This window comes from Alligator sinensis, unplaced genomic scaffold (genome assembly GCF_000455745.1).
Source record: "Alligator sinensis unplaced genomic scaffold, ASM45574v1 scaffold721_1, whole genome shotgun sequence".
NCBI classification, from domain to species: domain Eukaryota; kingdom Metazoa; phylum Chordata; order Crocodylia; family Alligatoridae; genus Alligator; species Alligator sinensis.
In genome coordinates, this window is record NW_005841857.1 from 717,511 (window position 1) to 733,529 (window position 16,019).

The 16,019-nt window shown below is 55.6% G+C and overlaps 2 protein-coding genes across 8 annotated transcripts in view; one reads left to right on the forward strand and one right to left on the reverse strand.

Moving 5' to 3' along the window:
• The window catches only part of PTP4A3 (protein tyrosine phosphatase type IVA, member 3), an 80,238-nt gene that overhangs the window by 20,873 nt on the left and 43,346 nt on the right, over positions 1-16,019 (forward strand). Inside the window, exon 1 of one of the 7 annotated variants that reach the window (XM_014524300.2) lies at positions 183-285. The exons of 2 other annotated variants lie outside the window; for them this stretch is intronic. The gene's annotated coding sequence lies outside the window, so the exon portion shown is untranslated. Of the gene's footprint in view, positions 1-182; positions 286-5,202; positions 5,773-6,058; positions 6,190-6,765; positions 6,985-16,019 lie in introns of those variants that run through there. 4 more of the 7 variants (XM_014524305.2, XM_025214486.1, XM_006016433.3 and 1 more) reach the window with 4 other exon arrangements.
• On the reverse strand, positions 555-6,859 carry LOC112551772. The gene is made up of 4 exons (XM_025214653.1): positions 6,837-6,859; positions 5,877-6,225; positions 3,093-3,180; positions 555-890 (listed from the first exon to the last, which is right to left on the reverse strand). The coding sequence occupies exons 1-4, from the start codon at positions 6,857-6,859 to the stop codon at positions 634-636; spliced, it is 717 nt and encodes a 238-aa protein (XP_025070438.1). The 3' UTR covers positions 555-633.

Genomic DNA, 16,019 nt, shown 5'->3' on the forward strand with positions numbered 1-16,019 from the left:
TTCGGGAGGCCTGGCCGCCGCTCCCAGCTGGACTCCCAACCTGCCGTGACCTCGGGCATGTATTTCCCCTGCTGCGCCTCTTCCTCCTCCCACCGCCTGTCTTGTCTGCCCCGCCTGCACCAGCTGTCTGCAACCCGGGCTCTGTTTGGACAGCAGCTAGTCGGGCAGGCCCTGCTCTGCTTACGAAAGAGGCTTCCCCTTGGCTTGGCTGCTCCCCCGAACGTGCCGTCCACCTTCTGGAGTGCAGAGAAGGGCTCTGAAACCTCGAGCAACCAGGCAGGCCAGGTAAATGCTCCGTCTTTTTGACCCCCATCGTCCCCCACCTGCATACGTGACCCTGGGCCAGACACAAGAGCAGCGGGGTCTGCTCCGGGTCCCACGTCCTGACCTGTATGTGTGTGTGTGTGTGTGTTCACGGAAAGTAAATTATAAGGCAGACAGAGAACTGCTGACAGAGGGCTGGCTTCCCCAGGCTCGCCGGCAGTCGGTTCCCAAATTGCACGTGGTAGCTCATCAAGACTGAACAGATCCTTTTAATGGAGCTGGTTGCAAAACTCTGCCAACCTGGTGACTGTGGTGTGTGTCGCATTAGGAGGAAAAAAGCTGCCTCCCTCGTACGGGCTGCTCCTGCTATCATGGGCATTTGTGTTCGCGCTGCCAGCAAAATGCTGCTGGGCGGTCTCTCTCTTCGTGGCTTTGGCTTTGATGGCGCTGGCTGGCAGCATCCAGAGACCGAGGTTCACGCTCATGTGACAGCGCTGAGCGCACGTCGCTGGCTGCTACCCTGATGGGAACGTCCTGGGAGGGTTTCTGGTGCGTCGGGAATGAGTTGTGCAGGGGCTGATGGGTGCTGAGATGCAGGAATCGCTGACAAAGGAGCTTGGTCCTGTCTTGGCAGAAAAGAGAGTGGAGAAAGGAGGTACTGGAAGCAGCTGGGGGCAGGGGGCTGAGCAAGATGGACAAGGAAAGGACACTTGGACCAAGCCAGCGTTTCCCCGAGCTCATGGGATTATGCTGCACTCGATAGCAAGGTCTGGCACTTTCACACCCCTCCCTCGCTGGTGGCAGGGGAAGCAGCAGTATCTGGAGGGGGGGAAATTAGGGGTAGGTAACAATAGGCAGTGGCATTTTTCCATGCACGCATCCTAGGATCCTTGTGCCCCACCATAAGGGCACTGTTTTGGCAAGCACATACAGAGCTAGCTTGCACAGTCAGCAAGAAACGGGTCAGAGGTGTCAGATGCCACAGCGGTTGCAGAAGGACCTAGATGGGCATAGTGTCTGCCCCGGAGAGCGTGGAGTGTGACTGGCAGAGACAGCCGGACGGGCTCTGGGAAGCCCGGCGGCATGAACTCGTCGTGGTGTGTGCAAAAACTTTGTTGAGACAAGCTGTAAACTCCAGAAGGAACGGACAGGCTTCAGGAGGTGCTGAGGGAAGCCCGAGCATCCCTGACTGCCAAGCTGGCCTGGAAGCAGGCGCGGGCAGAGTGGCGGTGATGCAGGGTGCAGCACGTCGGGGCATAAATCGTTGGGGTGGCTGCAGGACCAGTGATCGCGATGTTAGCTGGCTCGTGTCCTTCCTGCCCCACATGTAAGGGCATGTGTGCCTCCTCCCTAGGGCTTGGGAGAAGATACCTTGGGGCCTTCCACACTATTTGCCCTGGTAACTTTTCCCCTTGTCCAGCTCAGTCTTTCCCCAGGAGGAAGCATAAATACCCGTGGAGCTTCTCAGCTTGGCCCAGGGCATGGCTCGGCTATAGTTGGACTAGGTGGTGTATATATTAGCTGCTCCATATTCCTGCAGCCAGGCTTTGCACAGACCTTGTGCAGTCTTCAACAGCAGTGCTAGGACTGGCAGGACAGTGGGACAGGCTTCCTGCAGGAGTACATGGGGTCTTTGGACAAAAATTACATTCCTCGGCAACACTAATCACGAAAAACCGAACCGGGATGTGCCCGTGTACGGTTCAGTCCCATGGGGGTAAAACGTCACCTGTTCCAGGTGTTGTTCACATGCTGCTCTAGCCAGTTCCTGCGAGGACTGCGAGTCCGTTGCTATATTGTTTCTTGGGGGCGGTTGAGGACCCCACCACTAAAAGGTCTATGTCCTTCAGCTCTCACCCTTTGGTTCTGCTGTTTCCTTGCAACTAGTCCCTGGCCTCCATAAAGGGAAAGAACAAGCTGTTGATACTGGGAGGAGGTGGTGGATGGTTTAGAGGCTGTTTTGGGACCTGCAAGTAAGACCGTGGCTTCAGAAGAGGTGTAAGAAAGGGATGGTTGCCTCCATTGTCTGAAGCAACGCAAACCTCACCCCCCGCAAAGCCTACTGCCAGTCGTGCCATGCAAGGCTCGCACCGCGAAAATCATGCCTGATGTAGACGGACGTTTTGTGAGAACTAAGCCAGTGTAGGCCCACTGGGGAGAGCCCAATGAGGTGTGGAAAGACGGGAATAACAGCGTTGGACCGCAGGGATGGGCTGATGACGGGGAACGACCGGGCTGTAGCCGCGCTGGGAATCCCGTGAGCCTCTGATAGTGCCACGCAATTTCGAGTGCTCCCTGTTACTGGAGTTTGTCCCCTCCTCTCTTGGCAGTAGCTCATCCCTGCTAGAGAGAAGTCTGTCTGGAGCTATAAACCCCCTGAAATCCATATTTTCCCCACCCTTGCTGGAAAACTGCTGAGGGGAGTCTGCGGGTTTTAAAAGCAGGGAGAGGAATGATAGATAATTTCCTCTTCCCCACACCACACCACACCTCTCCCCCACACCATTTGCAGACTAATGAATGTGTTTTGGTGGAAGCCCCTTATTAAAATGTGGGTAGCACACCTTTATTGACAGGATCTCTTTACGTCCTCGGACGAGCGTTCAAATCCAGCCTAGCCCAGCAGTGGCTAAAATATTACCGTCTGGTGCCTACATGCAGCAGATAAAATGGGATGATGGCCCCTGTCTAGTTCCTAGTTGAGAAATGTCCACCAAAACTACCAGAGCAGCTGTCTGATCTTCTTGTCGGGGGGTTGGGGGACAAGGGCCCAGGATTTGAATGGGACTAGAGGGGAGTTGCCTGGTCCCTCTGGATAAAGTTGGTACCTCGATTGTTTCGTCCATGTGTGATATTAGAGAGTGAGCTCTTCGGTGTGGCTTTGCACAACCGCGCTGCAAAGCCTGCAGTCACCACCTAGTTGAGAAGAGAGAATAAGAGGTTTCTAGCGAGCACAAAGGTACCGAAGTCCAACGAGGTTCCCTCGTCCCTGTGAATTGTTTTTTTTCTCAACTGTTTAAGAGACTTTTGTTGGGCAGGAGGAGCAATCGGAGGCTTTGGGGGTGCTGTACCCTAACCCACTCCTTTGGGTACTTGTGTACCATGTATAGCATAGAGGTCACAGCCCAATCCAAAGGCCACGTTCCTCTAAAACAGCAGAGCCAGCATGGTGCACGGATTATTTGGGCTTGCCAAAAGATGAGGAGGAATTGTGGAGCATCTGCATGCAATAGCTATCTTGTCTGGGTGTTGGCGGTCTCAGGAGGACAAAGCAAGGCTGGCTTGTGCTCCCACTCCAGGACCCCTTTCTTGGAGATCCCGTAGCTCTGGGAAGGTTTGCATGGGGACGTAGCTCCCTCTCCTCTTCCAGATCGAGGGTATGGCTGCCAGGGTGGATTAGTTGGGGAAGAGAGTCTGAAAGCTCAGCTGGATCGAACCTGAGGCCCCTTCACCTGAGCCTTAGGTTGGACAGCGGCAGGCTAGCACCCCGTCATAAGTTGGGCACAGTAATTTCCTGTAGAATAGATACAGGAGAAATACCCTGTAGATGCAGAAGTACCCCATAATAAGTAGGCATGGCCCTTCCTCCACCAGGAGCTCATCCTGCCTGCAACCCTGTAGTGTGAGGCTTCCTATCCCTTTTGGAGCATTTTACTGGGCAGAGGAGTATGGGTGTGGGGCAAAGAGCCAGCAGCCCCCAAATTCCTGGTGCTGAAACGTATCTGAGCTCAGCAGGTTTGTCTGCAAAATTCCCTATGAAATCAGGGTCTAAGTCAGCCCTTGGGCAAGCCACTCTGGGCCATCATTGCCCAGTCAATTTTCCTCCAGTCCTGCCCCCTCCGCTGCCTGCAGCCCCGGGGGCTTCTTGGCCAAGCTTTCGATGGCTGGTACGTGAGTGCTTGGCACCCGCGGCAAGGCACGCTGGGTAGCAGACTCGGGTTGCAAGTGGGGGAGGCGGGTGAAGTTCTTAAAATAGAAGTCTCCTCTCCAGCTGCTGGCACGGAGGTAGCACGTTGGGAGCATGGAGTGCATTTCTGGGCATCATCAAAACACCGGAGTAACTGGAAGGAGGAAGAAAATGGTTCTGGGGAGCTGGGGTGAGGAGCCCAGCAGGAAGTATTTGACGGTTCCAGCTCACTGGGGCATTGCCGGTATTTCCTCATGCCAGGAAACAGGCCATCTGGATGCTTGCTTTGGGTCCACCTAGAATGAGGAAACCCCTGTCCTGGCCTCACCTTCCAGTTATTCCTGGACTGCAGCAGGCCAGAGACGAGTAGCCTCATGGCGAGGGATGGATGGGGGGCAGTTTCTGGCTATGGCCGATGCCAAGTGGAACGGATGGTTGGGTGCGCGTGGATAAAGACCACCAATGTTGGATGCCAGTGGTGCACAAGGGAAAAAAGGAGTAGGTGCAGCATATTCAGCCACCCTTCATTCCCCTGCTCAAGCAATCGCCCATTGGCAACTGGTGTGGGGAGGAAATGGCCTTTTTCTAGAGGCTGGAGCAAACTCACCCCTCAAAAGTCATAGTGAGACACCTTGACTGCAATAGTACCCTGCCATGAGGGACAAGAACAGGCCATGGCACAACCAGATGCAATTGGTGTAAAATTATCATTTCTTTAGGAGCGGACGGATGAACAGCTGCATGCAGCAGGTGGCTATGACTGCCTTGCCACTAGGGATGGGGGAGCTGGGAATAGCCTCTTAGCCTTTAGCGAGGGGTCCTGTTGGGTAGATGCAGGTGACGCCAAAGCCAGCGTGACTCATACCAGTGGAGTAGCCCTGCAAGGTGGGCAGACAGCGCCTGCCTAGACCTAGGGCGCTGCACCTTTGCGTGCATCAGTCACGGTCACGCAGAGAATCGGTGGCAACACCGGCTCCGAGCCAGGCGGTCCTGTGTTACACCCTGTGCAAGGAGGGAAGCGTGGTCGACGGAGGAGGGGGAAGCCAAGCTCCCGCGACAGCCTTCTGGCAGCGGGGAGGCTGCCCCCGTTCTCCCTGTTCCCATTCCCCGGCCCCGCATTTGATGTGCAATTCATTAATCCGCTCTGATCCGGATCAGCTTCCTGCGGGGCTGGTACCTACCTTGAAATCCAAGCCACACTTGCTGGCTTCCCTGCTTCCCAGCCAGGCCCCTCTGCACACTGCTCCAGGCTTTGGCGGGGAGCCAGCGCCCAACTGGAGCGCTCAGATTTGCAAGGCAGCCAGCTTAAATGATTATATTACGATTCCCCGTGGAGTTGGCCTCTCTCTCTCTCTCTCATTTTCTCTCTCCCCCTGCTCTCTGCTCCCCTCCTTCCTCCGAACTGGCATTTGACATCACTAATTGAACGCAGACCTCGGAGCGCTCAGCAGCCGGGAGCATGTTGATCCATCGCCTCCTCCCCTTATCCCCCTGCCTGGATTTTGCTGGCTTTTGAGTTCACTGAATAGGGGCGAGGGGCTGCTGCTGCGTCTGGAGAGTGAAGGTGGGGCTGGAAGAGGATCAAGCCACGATCTGAAGAGGTAACTCGCTGCCAGGGACTACAGCTGGTGTTTATAGCTTGCACGGTGTCCATTAGTTTTCTCATAGCTCTTCTCTCCCCACCCCCTCCGTAAGATTTACTGGCCTTGCTTCGAATCCAAGTCAGGAAAACCTCTGACGTTGGCGCGACGTTCGAGAGCTCCTCACCGCTGCTTGGGGGAAGAGAGGAGGGGATATCCCAGAAAATAAAGCCGGGCTCTCCCCGCACAGCGAGGCCTAGAGCTCGCGGGCGGGAGCCGACGCTCTCCTCCTGCGCTGCCGGCCGTGTCCTCGTGTCTGCGCCTGGAAGGCGAGGGAGCGAAAGCCGGCCGGCCGTGTGGACTGATTCTTCCGAGGTGGAGGAGCCATGAAGTGGCGTGCGGGAGAGTCCGGTGCCATGCACGTGGTAACTGGGGAAAGTAAATACGTCTTGGCTTCTCTGAATTCGTGGAGAGCTGGCAGCAATGCAGGGGAGCAGAGAGGGGTATGGGTGGCTGTGACTTTTACATAGGTGTTTTTTGGGAGTAGCTGTGACCTTTATGTAGGTGATTTGGGAGTAGCCTCTCTTTGCGCAGTGCCTGGTCTGGGGGAGCGTTGCTGGGGGCTTCTCACCTGGCAAGGGGCTGGAGCGCGCGAGCCGGTTGGGTCTGCATGTGACATCCAGAGACGGCAATGTTCACAGGGAGGACGAGCCTGGCTTCCCCTTGTCGCGGTTGTTAGCCTGCATTTGGCACAGGCTGGGGTGATCGGTACAAGGCATCTGAGCTTCATCAGACCGCGTTGGTCAGGGTTACGGGAGCCCCTGGCGCTGGCGGCTCGGTGTGGGTTGCGCGCTGGATCCTTGTCTTTTAAAGAGGCAGGAAGCAAAGTTTTCGGGCTGCTTCTGGCTGGCTGGCGGCCGCGCGGGGAGCAAGCTGGGCTTTCCCGACAGCGGACTGCAGGGTTACCTCTCCCTCTAGAGGAGATGGAGGCTCCCGGCTCCTTGCCGGAGGGGCTGGGCAGTTGCTAGCCTCGGCCGGCTCCCGGGAGTCCAGCCAGGCGTGCAGACAAGCCGGCAGCGAGTTACAGATTGCAGCGACACATCCACATGTCGAGCGTCACACGCGCCGCTGTGGGCTTAGCAGAGGTTGCTAGGACTGGACCGGGGAGAGAGCTTGCTGCGACGCTCCTGGGTTTGGGGCTCAGCTCCGGTGCAGCATCCGTGCCTGTTTTGGGTGAGTCCTTGAGCACCCGTGTCTCAAGCTACTGTGTAAACCTTGCCGAGGTACTGGGAGGGCTAACGGCCATGCCGCACGCTGATGAGAAACGTGGTGCAAATGCACAGACGTTCACGCTATGGGAGGTGGCTCGTGGTGCACGTAGAGCAGTGTTTCTCAACCCAGGGCTTGCAAGAATGTATGAAAGGGCACGAATAAACTTGAAAAATGAATCAATCAACTTGAAAAATGGATTCTCCTTTCAAAGAGAGAAACGTGGGAACCTGTGGCTTTTCCCTTGCAGGCTGGCAGAGCTCCAGCCTGCAAGGGGCTGCTTGGGGACCCCTGCCCATGCTTGCACACTGGAGGTCTGGGGACAGAGGGCAGCGGGTCAGGAGCGAGGGGCACTGGCTGTGTCGATGTTTACAAATGGGTCCTGGTACAAAAAAGGTTGAGAACCACCGCCCTAGGGGATGCTGGTATGAAGAGGGTTGGTAGGCGAGACCTCCGGACCTGCGTAGTGCAGGAGAGCAGAGCGAACGTGCCTGCTCCTGGCAAGCGTGACGGGTCGGCACGGTCTCTGAGCCTCAGTGTGACCAGCACGTGCAAAGCACGTTCGAGTCCTCTCTGAATTGGGGCTGAAGCACCGTGCAAGAGGGCTGCTGTCTCTCCTGCTGCTATGCAAAGGACAGGATCCCTGAGGAGGGGATAACTCCTGGGGTCTGAATTCGGTGGCAGGGGAGGCTTTGAAGGCACGAGAGAAGATGCAGCTTTGCTACGGCTTCCTTCTCAGCGCCGTTTCTCCAGCACAGCCTGCCTGCTGGCTCCGGGCCAGGCCTTACCCCGTCTCTCTCTGCTTCTGCCCAGCTGCCAAAGTGCTGCAGAAACCTTTTTGTGCCACATGGAGCCTCCTGCTGGTTGATGGAGGATGCATATGATGGACTGGGCGGGCGGGGGGGGGAGAGAGCCCAGCTGGGTTGGGGGTGGCAGGCAACTCTCTGGGGCTGTGTCTCCGCCACCTGCAGCATCTATCAACGTGGTGGGGGATTCTCGGGGCGAGCTGATTTGAGATGCACGTGCTCCTTGCAAGACCCTGCGGGTCCGGTTACTCCCTGGGCAGCGATGGTAGGGCAAGCTGTGTGGGAAGAGGGGCATGCTGGACTTCAGAGCAGAAGAACTGGAAGCTATGCCACAGACTGTCATGTGCCCTCTTTTTAGCCTGTAGCTTGCCGGCTCCTTGGGGAGGCACTGTCTGTGCATTCATGCAGCACTTAGTGCTAAGGGTGCTGCTCCTTTACAGGTGCTCTAACTCCGCCAGGTGTCCGTCCCTTACGGCTGCCGTCTGAGCTTTGCCGTGCAGCCTCAGTGCGCTGTTCAGGGTGATTTTTCTCAGCTTCCCTAGCACAAGCAGCAGACTTGCTGCAAGGCAGCGCTCGCTGTGGCATGCGAGCCCGGCTTACTTTGCTGGCTTGTAACTTTTGCACGGCAGTGGAGTCCGGGCACACGACCCACGTCTGCCACCGACCAAAGGACCCCTCTTCCCGCATGGTTGTGTTGGTAGAAGACTGACGGTGGATGGACAGTCTCAGCGGTGTAGGCATGGCTGACCCAGAGAAGCTGCTTTGGAGATCCCAAGTGCAGAACCGGTGTCTGTGATGGCTCACGGCCCTACCCAAAACGTACACCGTTCCTGTTTGATGCCAAGCGAGTGGCACGTGGCACAGCAGAGCCACCACCCAGAGCCGCAGGATCTCAGCCCTGCTCTTCCCTTCCCCTCCGCTCGAACACCCGTCATAGCACCGAGCCAGAGCTCAGCCCATTGCCAGCTCTGGCTCCCGTTGCCCTGTGGAGCCTGCTGACGGCTCGGCGCGCCCTGAGGCTGGGAGAGGAAAGGTGGCTGCAAGCACAAGCCTGAAAGCAGAGCTTGGCAGCGCGGCGGGTCTAGCGAGGCTCCTTTTGCAGCGAGTCTGTCCAGCATGATCAGCCGTGTGCCAATCCAGTGCACGCAAGCTGGCACGTGAACCAGAGTGGAGCTCGCAGGGCCAGTCCATTGCCTCATCAGGAGGGAGAGCTCCCATCTGTGTTTTGCAATGCCCAAAACGGTTGGGAAACCATCCACCTAGCCGGTCAGCCCAGCATCCCTGACCCCATTCAGCCCACGGCCTTACTCAGCAGTGATTCATAGAGTCGCCACGTGGTGAAGGGGGTGGAAACTACCTACAGGCTTGCATGGCTGTTACTGCAGCATCCTCCTTGTGTAAGGGCTGTTCTCAGCCCCGCTTTACAGCTCGTGGCTCAGCGCCCCGAGGCTCACAGAAGGCATTGATTACTGGAGCAATCCCTCGAACCCAGATCTCGGTCCTAGGCAAGTGCCCTCATGGGACTATCTTTCTGCTAGGGGAAACCATACAACCAAATGGTTTTCCATCTCCCCTGATCTCATGCTCCCTGCTGAAGCGGCTTGGTATTTCTCCGTGTAAAACCAAATGACCTCTTGAATGAAATGAAAAATTTCCCTGCCATATTCTTGGGCAAACCCCTCTAAAAACTGCCATTTCTGGAAACAAAGCAACAAAAAAATCCCACCCTTGAGAGAAAAAAAAAAAAACCCCAAGTGCCCGTTCTTCCCCTTCACGTCTCCTGGCAACAACACCGCCTTTCCCATCCAGCTCGGCTTTATTCTCAAGGGGCTTCTGGGAGGCAAAGGTACTTTCACGTGCCTCTTCCTTCCCTCTGATTGACGCATCTTTCCTGCCCCTACGTCCGCCTGCCGGGTGGGCGAGGGCCTTAGTGGAGAGGCCCGAGTGGGTGATAGCACGGTGCTTTTTCCGGCTGCACCTGGCACGCTCTCCTCCCCGGCGCAGCGCGGTGCGGCGCGGCACACAGATGTGGGGCTGTGTTGTTTCCCTTGCAGGCCTTTCATCTCTGGTTCCTGTTTCCTTCCACGCCCTTTCTCCCACAGGGAATTTCTGAACTCTTCTTTCCTCTGGCCGTTCCTTCGCTGCGGCCGCGGTTGTAACCAGCCCAGTATCACGTAGCCTCAGATCTGCCTTTTTTTAAACCCTGCCGCACTGGAAGTCCTGCCTGGGCCCGGATGCCCGGGGCACCTTCCTTTTGGCCTTTGTGGCGGGACTTGCGTCCATGCATGGAGTTGACTTTTGGAGCATCCAGGCTTCACCTGTCCTATTTGCTGTGGGTTGTCTGCATGCTGCCTTTGCTTTCAGCTCGCCTTTGCCTTTGCTCTGCTGCCTTGCAAGGTAGGCTCAACCACACTCGGGTGCCCAGCTGCCCGGCCCTCTGATGCCAGGCTGCACTGATGATACCTGGAGTCAATGCACGCACCCTGCCTTCTCAAACGTCCCAGCCAACATCTCAGCTGCCAATGCGCCCTCCTGCCATCGACAAATCGGTCACCTTAAACGCTTGCTTTTTCTTGGCAACCCAAAAGCAACTTTTTTCCTCCCTTCCACCACCATGGTGGCTCTTAGGAGCAAAGGACAAGCTTTGGTTAGAGGAAGAGAATCGTACCGACCGTCCTGTGAACAGGGTTTGGTGATGTGCCCGAACTCGAGATCAGCATTGAGGCCTCGGGATAGAGATGTTCTCCTGCAGAGTTGGGGGGGCGGGGGAGGAGGGAAAACACATCCTTCTTTATTGCAAGAAGGGATGAAGAAAACAGACTAGTTTAGCACAGGAGCCAACCCAGCAGCACTAGCGATTGGATTTCATCTTTTTTAGAAGAATGACTCGAATTGAATGGGTTTTGTGTGCTTTTTTTTTAAAGTCGTGGCAATATAATTATTTTTTTGTGGAATTAATACTCCCGCAGAAACTCCCCTCCAGGGAGCCATGCAAAGAGCTTTAGCAAATGAAATGGTTCTTTTTTTTTTCGTAATCGCCTTGGAAAGTCTGTCTTTTTCCCTCTGATTTAAGGAGAGGGTCTTTCTGTTAAAACTTGAACAGACTTTGCCGATTCTCCGGCTTTTGTAATATCTGGCTTTGGCCGGCTTCCCTGTAAGGGAACTGTTGCCCAAGCCGGCTGGCCAGGCTGGTCAAGGTGTTCCCTTCTGTGATTTTTGCTTTTCAAGCCCCTTCAACAATAGCTCCCATAGAGCTGCAGTGAAAAGTGATTATTTTGCTCAATCTAGGGGAAGAGAAGAGAAGATGCTCTTTCCCCTACTCGGGTCTCCAAAGGGGGCTGGCACCCATAGGAAGGTCTGGGAGCGGTGGCATGTGCTGCACTGCCCCCAGGTTGGGGACACAGTAGCATGACCAGCTGCAGGAAGGCAGGGAAGCCTCTTGTCACACCATGACAGTGAGAAAAAGCAATGGATCTGCCAGTTCCCAGATAATCTCTGGTAACCAGGGCAACTTGGAGAAATGGGAGCTTTCAGATGGAAATGAGACCCTTTAAGATGGTTCCCGGAGAGGGCGTGGGGTGAGAACCTGGCTCGCATAGGTCTCGATTCCCTTTGCAAGACAGAAGCTCAAGCCCTCATCCTAAAAGGGCAGGGCTTTGTATGGAGGGAGCCGGGCTTATCGGAGCATGCCGCACATGCCTGTGGGATCAGACAAAACCATGGCTGTGGAGTGGGGTGGGAGAACGCTGTCTGTGCAGGAGGGGGTCTCCTATGTGCCGGCCATGGTGCTTTGCATTCGCTGCCCTCCTTGGCCTTTCTGGCGGCGTGCAGGATGGTGATGTCCCGGGGCAGCATGCCAGCTCTTTGGTAGCGAGCTGCAAGCGCATGTCCCCTGCTTCCCCGGGCCGTGCAGGGGACGGGCATGAGAAATGCAGACGTGCTTGACTTGTTTCAGGTCCACCTGGTTTGAAGCAGCTGCAGGTTGGGAGCGCTGACATCTGGCCAGCGTGCCACCCAGCAAACGTCGCTGCTATGCCTAAGCAAGTGGGTCGTGCTCCTTGCCACGCGGTCAGCATGAACTGGCGTGAACACCCCGTACCTACAACTCCACGAATAGTCTTCCCTGGAAGACATGCCTGGAAGTCCTGAGCTGGGCTGGAGCTGTGCCCTGGGGGCTGCCTGCCACTAATCCTCCCTGCCAACAGAGACATTTGTGCAAGCAGAGCAGGGCTGCCTCTCCTCCAAGAGCCGGGGTCAAAGCACCAGCAAATTCCCTGGCCCACACTTAGGGCTCTGCAGGAGACCGGTGCCCCCCTCAGCCTCCCCTGTGGTGTCTGCTGCTGGGTGGGAGGCTTCCAGCTGCATGGGGGCAGCTGGGAGGGGAGCTGTCTTGCTCCTATGGGAGGAAGAGGGTGGATGCTTGGAGCCCCCCATGATGCAGCTTGTTCCAGGGCGGCGAGGCTCCCAGAAAGATGCCATGGGCTTGTCCCCTTAGGTGGAGGGGTCTGGTGGGGCTGATCCTTTGCAAATATAGCTCAGGGTCGTGCTGTATTGCACATGCAGAATCCTGGACAAGGGCTTAACGTGGTAGAGGGGAGAGGCAGGACCATCCCTGGCTGCGGGCTTGTGGGTCTCCTTCAAAGCCAGCGCAATCAGCCGCCCCTCCCTGGAGTGGCTGATGGGGCTGTACTTCGTGCTGGTTTTGTAAGGCCAGCACTGGAGATCTCTGCCAGGGGCTTGCTACTTGCTCTTACCCAGCAGGCTGGCCCTACCCAGGTGCTGCCGGCAGCCAGGAGCTCAGTGTCACTTGGATAGCATCCTGCTCTCCTTCAGCTCACAGCATGAGCATGCACGGTGTGTGCCTTTCCTGGGGCCGACACTTCGAACGTCTAGCTAGTGCAGAGTCCAAACCCCCCCAGGCCTGGACCTGTCCGAAATTGGAGCCCTTGAAGCTAGTTTTCTTTTGGAGCAAGAGTCCTTCATTTCCCCCCGTGAACCACGTTTGCACTTGAAATTCCCAGCCCGCCTCAATCCCCCCACAGCGCTCAGCTCCTGCCTGCCTTCCCCCACCAGCTCATGCTTGCGGGGATCCAGACTCAGGCTGGAGGGTAATTCGGAGCATACTGTTTAAGGACAAAATGAAACGCGTCTAAAGATCAGGTCCTGCAAGGAGGGGCGGCAGAGGGGCCCCCGCAGCTTCCCCCACCAATGGCACATCCCTGCAAACAGCTGGCGGGCGGCCTCCCAGCTGCCCTTTGTCAGCATAAGCTGTCATCGCCCTTTGGAGTAGAGAGCACGTTGACGGCTCCTCGCCTGTGTCTTATATGTGATCAGCGAACTCAGAGCAAGGTAACTGGGCCCGGAGCATCTCTCCAGGGAAAATAGTCAACGCCGATTTTATTTTTTACAAGGAACTGGAAACCTGACAACCTGTCTGCCTTCAGGCCGCCCGGCAAAGAGCAGAGCTGGGACAAGCCCAGCTCCATTTCAAGTAACAGACCTTAACCGACTTGTTAAGGGTTAAACGAGTTTGACTCCATCCCGCTTACCGCTCTCTCTGCATCCTACAATTACGGCCAGCTGAGGTTTCAGCAGAAGATGCTTATGGCACAGTGTAATTGCAGTGGGGACGCTAAGGGTTTCTTTCAGGGAGGATCTTTTTTTTTTTTTTTTTTAAAGGGGAAGGGAAAAAAAAGCTTCAAACAGTTCAGCCCTTGAAAATGAATGCCTCTGCCTATGCAAATTAAAAGGCAAAAATCCAGTGCAGAAGGTGGATCTTAGCAGGCTGAAGTCATCGTCCCGCACAGCGTGTTAAATACGGCCCCAGCCGGCAGCGGGGAGGCAGAGCAAGGGCTCTGGGGGCGGCCTGCCTTGCGCCGGACTGCAAAGCCGACTGGATTTGAGAGGCGCCGGCGCCCTGGGGGTGAGTGGGGCACGGGTCCGATCCTGACTGAGCATTCAGCAGGGCTGTGCTCGTCGCCTGCTGTCTCTTTGCTTCTGGTGTCTTCTTGCCTCTGGACCCTTCTGCCTTGTTCTGACTCCCTGGTAGGGGTTTATATTAGTTTTTAAGGCTAGTCGTAGCCCTGGGTTGAGTCGGATGCAGCCGCCCTGCTGCATCTCTGCTGATGGATGTGTGCTCCCACAGCTTGCCGTAGCTCCGGGTGCTGCCTGGCTCCTCTGATCGGCGCTGTGCCCCTTCCCCTCGCGCTGCAGACCTATGCTCTGTATCAAAGCAACAGCTGGAGGCTGCCAAGCCTCACTGAAGAGTCCCCAGCATGCTCTTTGCCGGGAGCTAAGGGATAAGCCAGAGCAAGGTGCCTGTTAGTGAGAGCTTGGGTTCACCTGGAGTCTGCCTGCGTGCGGATGCACGTGAGCATCCCCTGCACGCATGCTGTAGGCAAATAGGTATTTGTGGGAGGCGGAAACAAAACCCCGTTTTGTTCTGCATTAGCCGTTCTCTTTCAAACGAACCTGAGGCCGGTGCTGATTGCAAACTGCATGGCAAAGGGACCTGAGGCTGGAGCCCTTCCCCGGCCCTGTCCGGCCGTGCGCTTTGGCCTGCCAGCATCCGGGGCTGCCCAGGGCTGGTCGGTGTTCGACTCCAGCTGGCGAGTGCATGGCATTGGTCCTGAGGGGGAGCCAGGGGTGTTTTGTGGCTTGCTCCTTGCATTTGTGACCTAGCTAAATGCAAGGATAATCCCGCCATTAAAAATAGCACTTCCCCTTCCCACGCACACAACCCTGTGTAGGGGCTAAAGCAATCGCTCCCTTGCCCAGAGGCGAAAGGCTAGGATGCATACAGCATTGGCCAGGGATATAGCCTAGGTCTTAGGTGTACACTGCCCTCTGCTGGCTGCAATACAGATTTCTCAGCCATGTCAGAGACCCTCAACTGCTGGAAGCTAACGGAGAGTCTCCTGTTAGCTCGGACGTTAGATTGAAGCCTGTTGACCAGCTGCTGCCATGAAGTTCCAGATGCCTTGTGTTGTACGGGGTATCAACAGCCATGAATTGGGCTCTGCCTTGCCTAAGACAAAGGGTATGTTTCCAGCCCACGATAAGCTAAGCTAACCAGCCTTAAATTGCGCTTACTTTAAAAAGCCTCTCTTTTCCCTAGCGAAGACAAAGCCTGAAGTACTCATTACAGCTCTAGGTAATGAATGCCATGAGCACAGACAGGGCCCTTTGAAGCTATTATCATCCTTGTACGCAAATCCTTTATTTTGGATCTTCCTGAAATTGTACATTCTTTTTGGATCCGACACTAGGGGCTATTATAGGAACAAGTTTGCTCCCTGGAGGTCAAAAGGACACTTGTCTGAATGAGCTCTTTGTACATGCCACGGTTTTTGCCCTTTCTTGCGCTGCAGCTGCATGACTATTTGCACGAGCGGGATTTCTGGACGCTTTAAAAGTCCTTCTGGTGCATTAACTCCTCGGGCGTAGTTTAGTTTGGCTCACCGTGAATTAAAGCGTTACGTCCATGGATTCGTTGCGTGCAAACACGAATAGCTTCTGCTTTCGATTTGCTTCCACTTTTTTGCTGGCTCCCTTTTTCCCACAGTTGCGTGGCAGGGCACAGGCATGGAGTTGGGGCCCTGGGCTGGGTGGGGCAGCGCTGGACCATCCTGCTCTCCTGTGGCGTTGGCGAGGGACCGGGCTTAATTCGTTTGAAAACCTAGCACATGCAAACACTGATGCGACGCTCCAAAATAAACCAGTTTAAATTTTATAAACCTATTTAATGTAATGAGGATTAAAACCCATGGTGTGTACAGGCATCCCTTATGTCAGGATGACTTACTGTTACTGTGATGTGTTGTATCCAGGAGTCTCCACGCAGCTACAGAGAGGAGTGGAAGTATTGTACCCATGCTGGAAACTGAGGCTCAGAAACAATTTAACAATAAAGCAGCATCTCAACTCCCAGAAGTCTTAGCCAGACCATGGCTAATTCCAGCCGGGATGAGATTCCTGTTTCCCAGCTCCATGGTCAGGAGAAATTCCCTGATACGGCTCACTTCTGTTAGCTACCGTAGTGTCGATTGCTGAGAAGGTTGAACTATAAAGCAGAGAGGTTAGGAAAAATGGCTTATACTAACTGCTCTCCCACAACAGGGCAGGGCTTAGTGGCTTGGTCTGAGGTCAGGGCTCTATTGTGCTAGATGGTGTGTACACGGATAATGAGCTGCA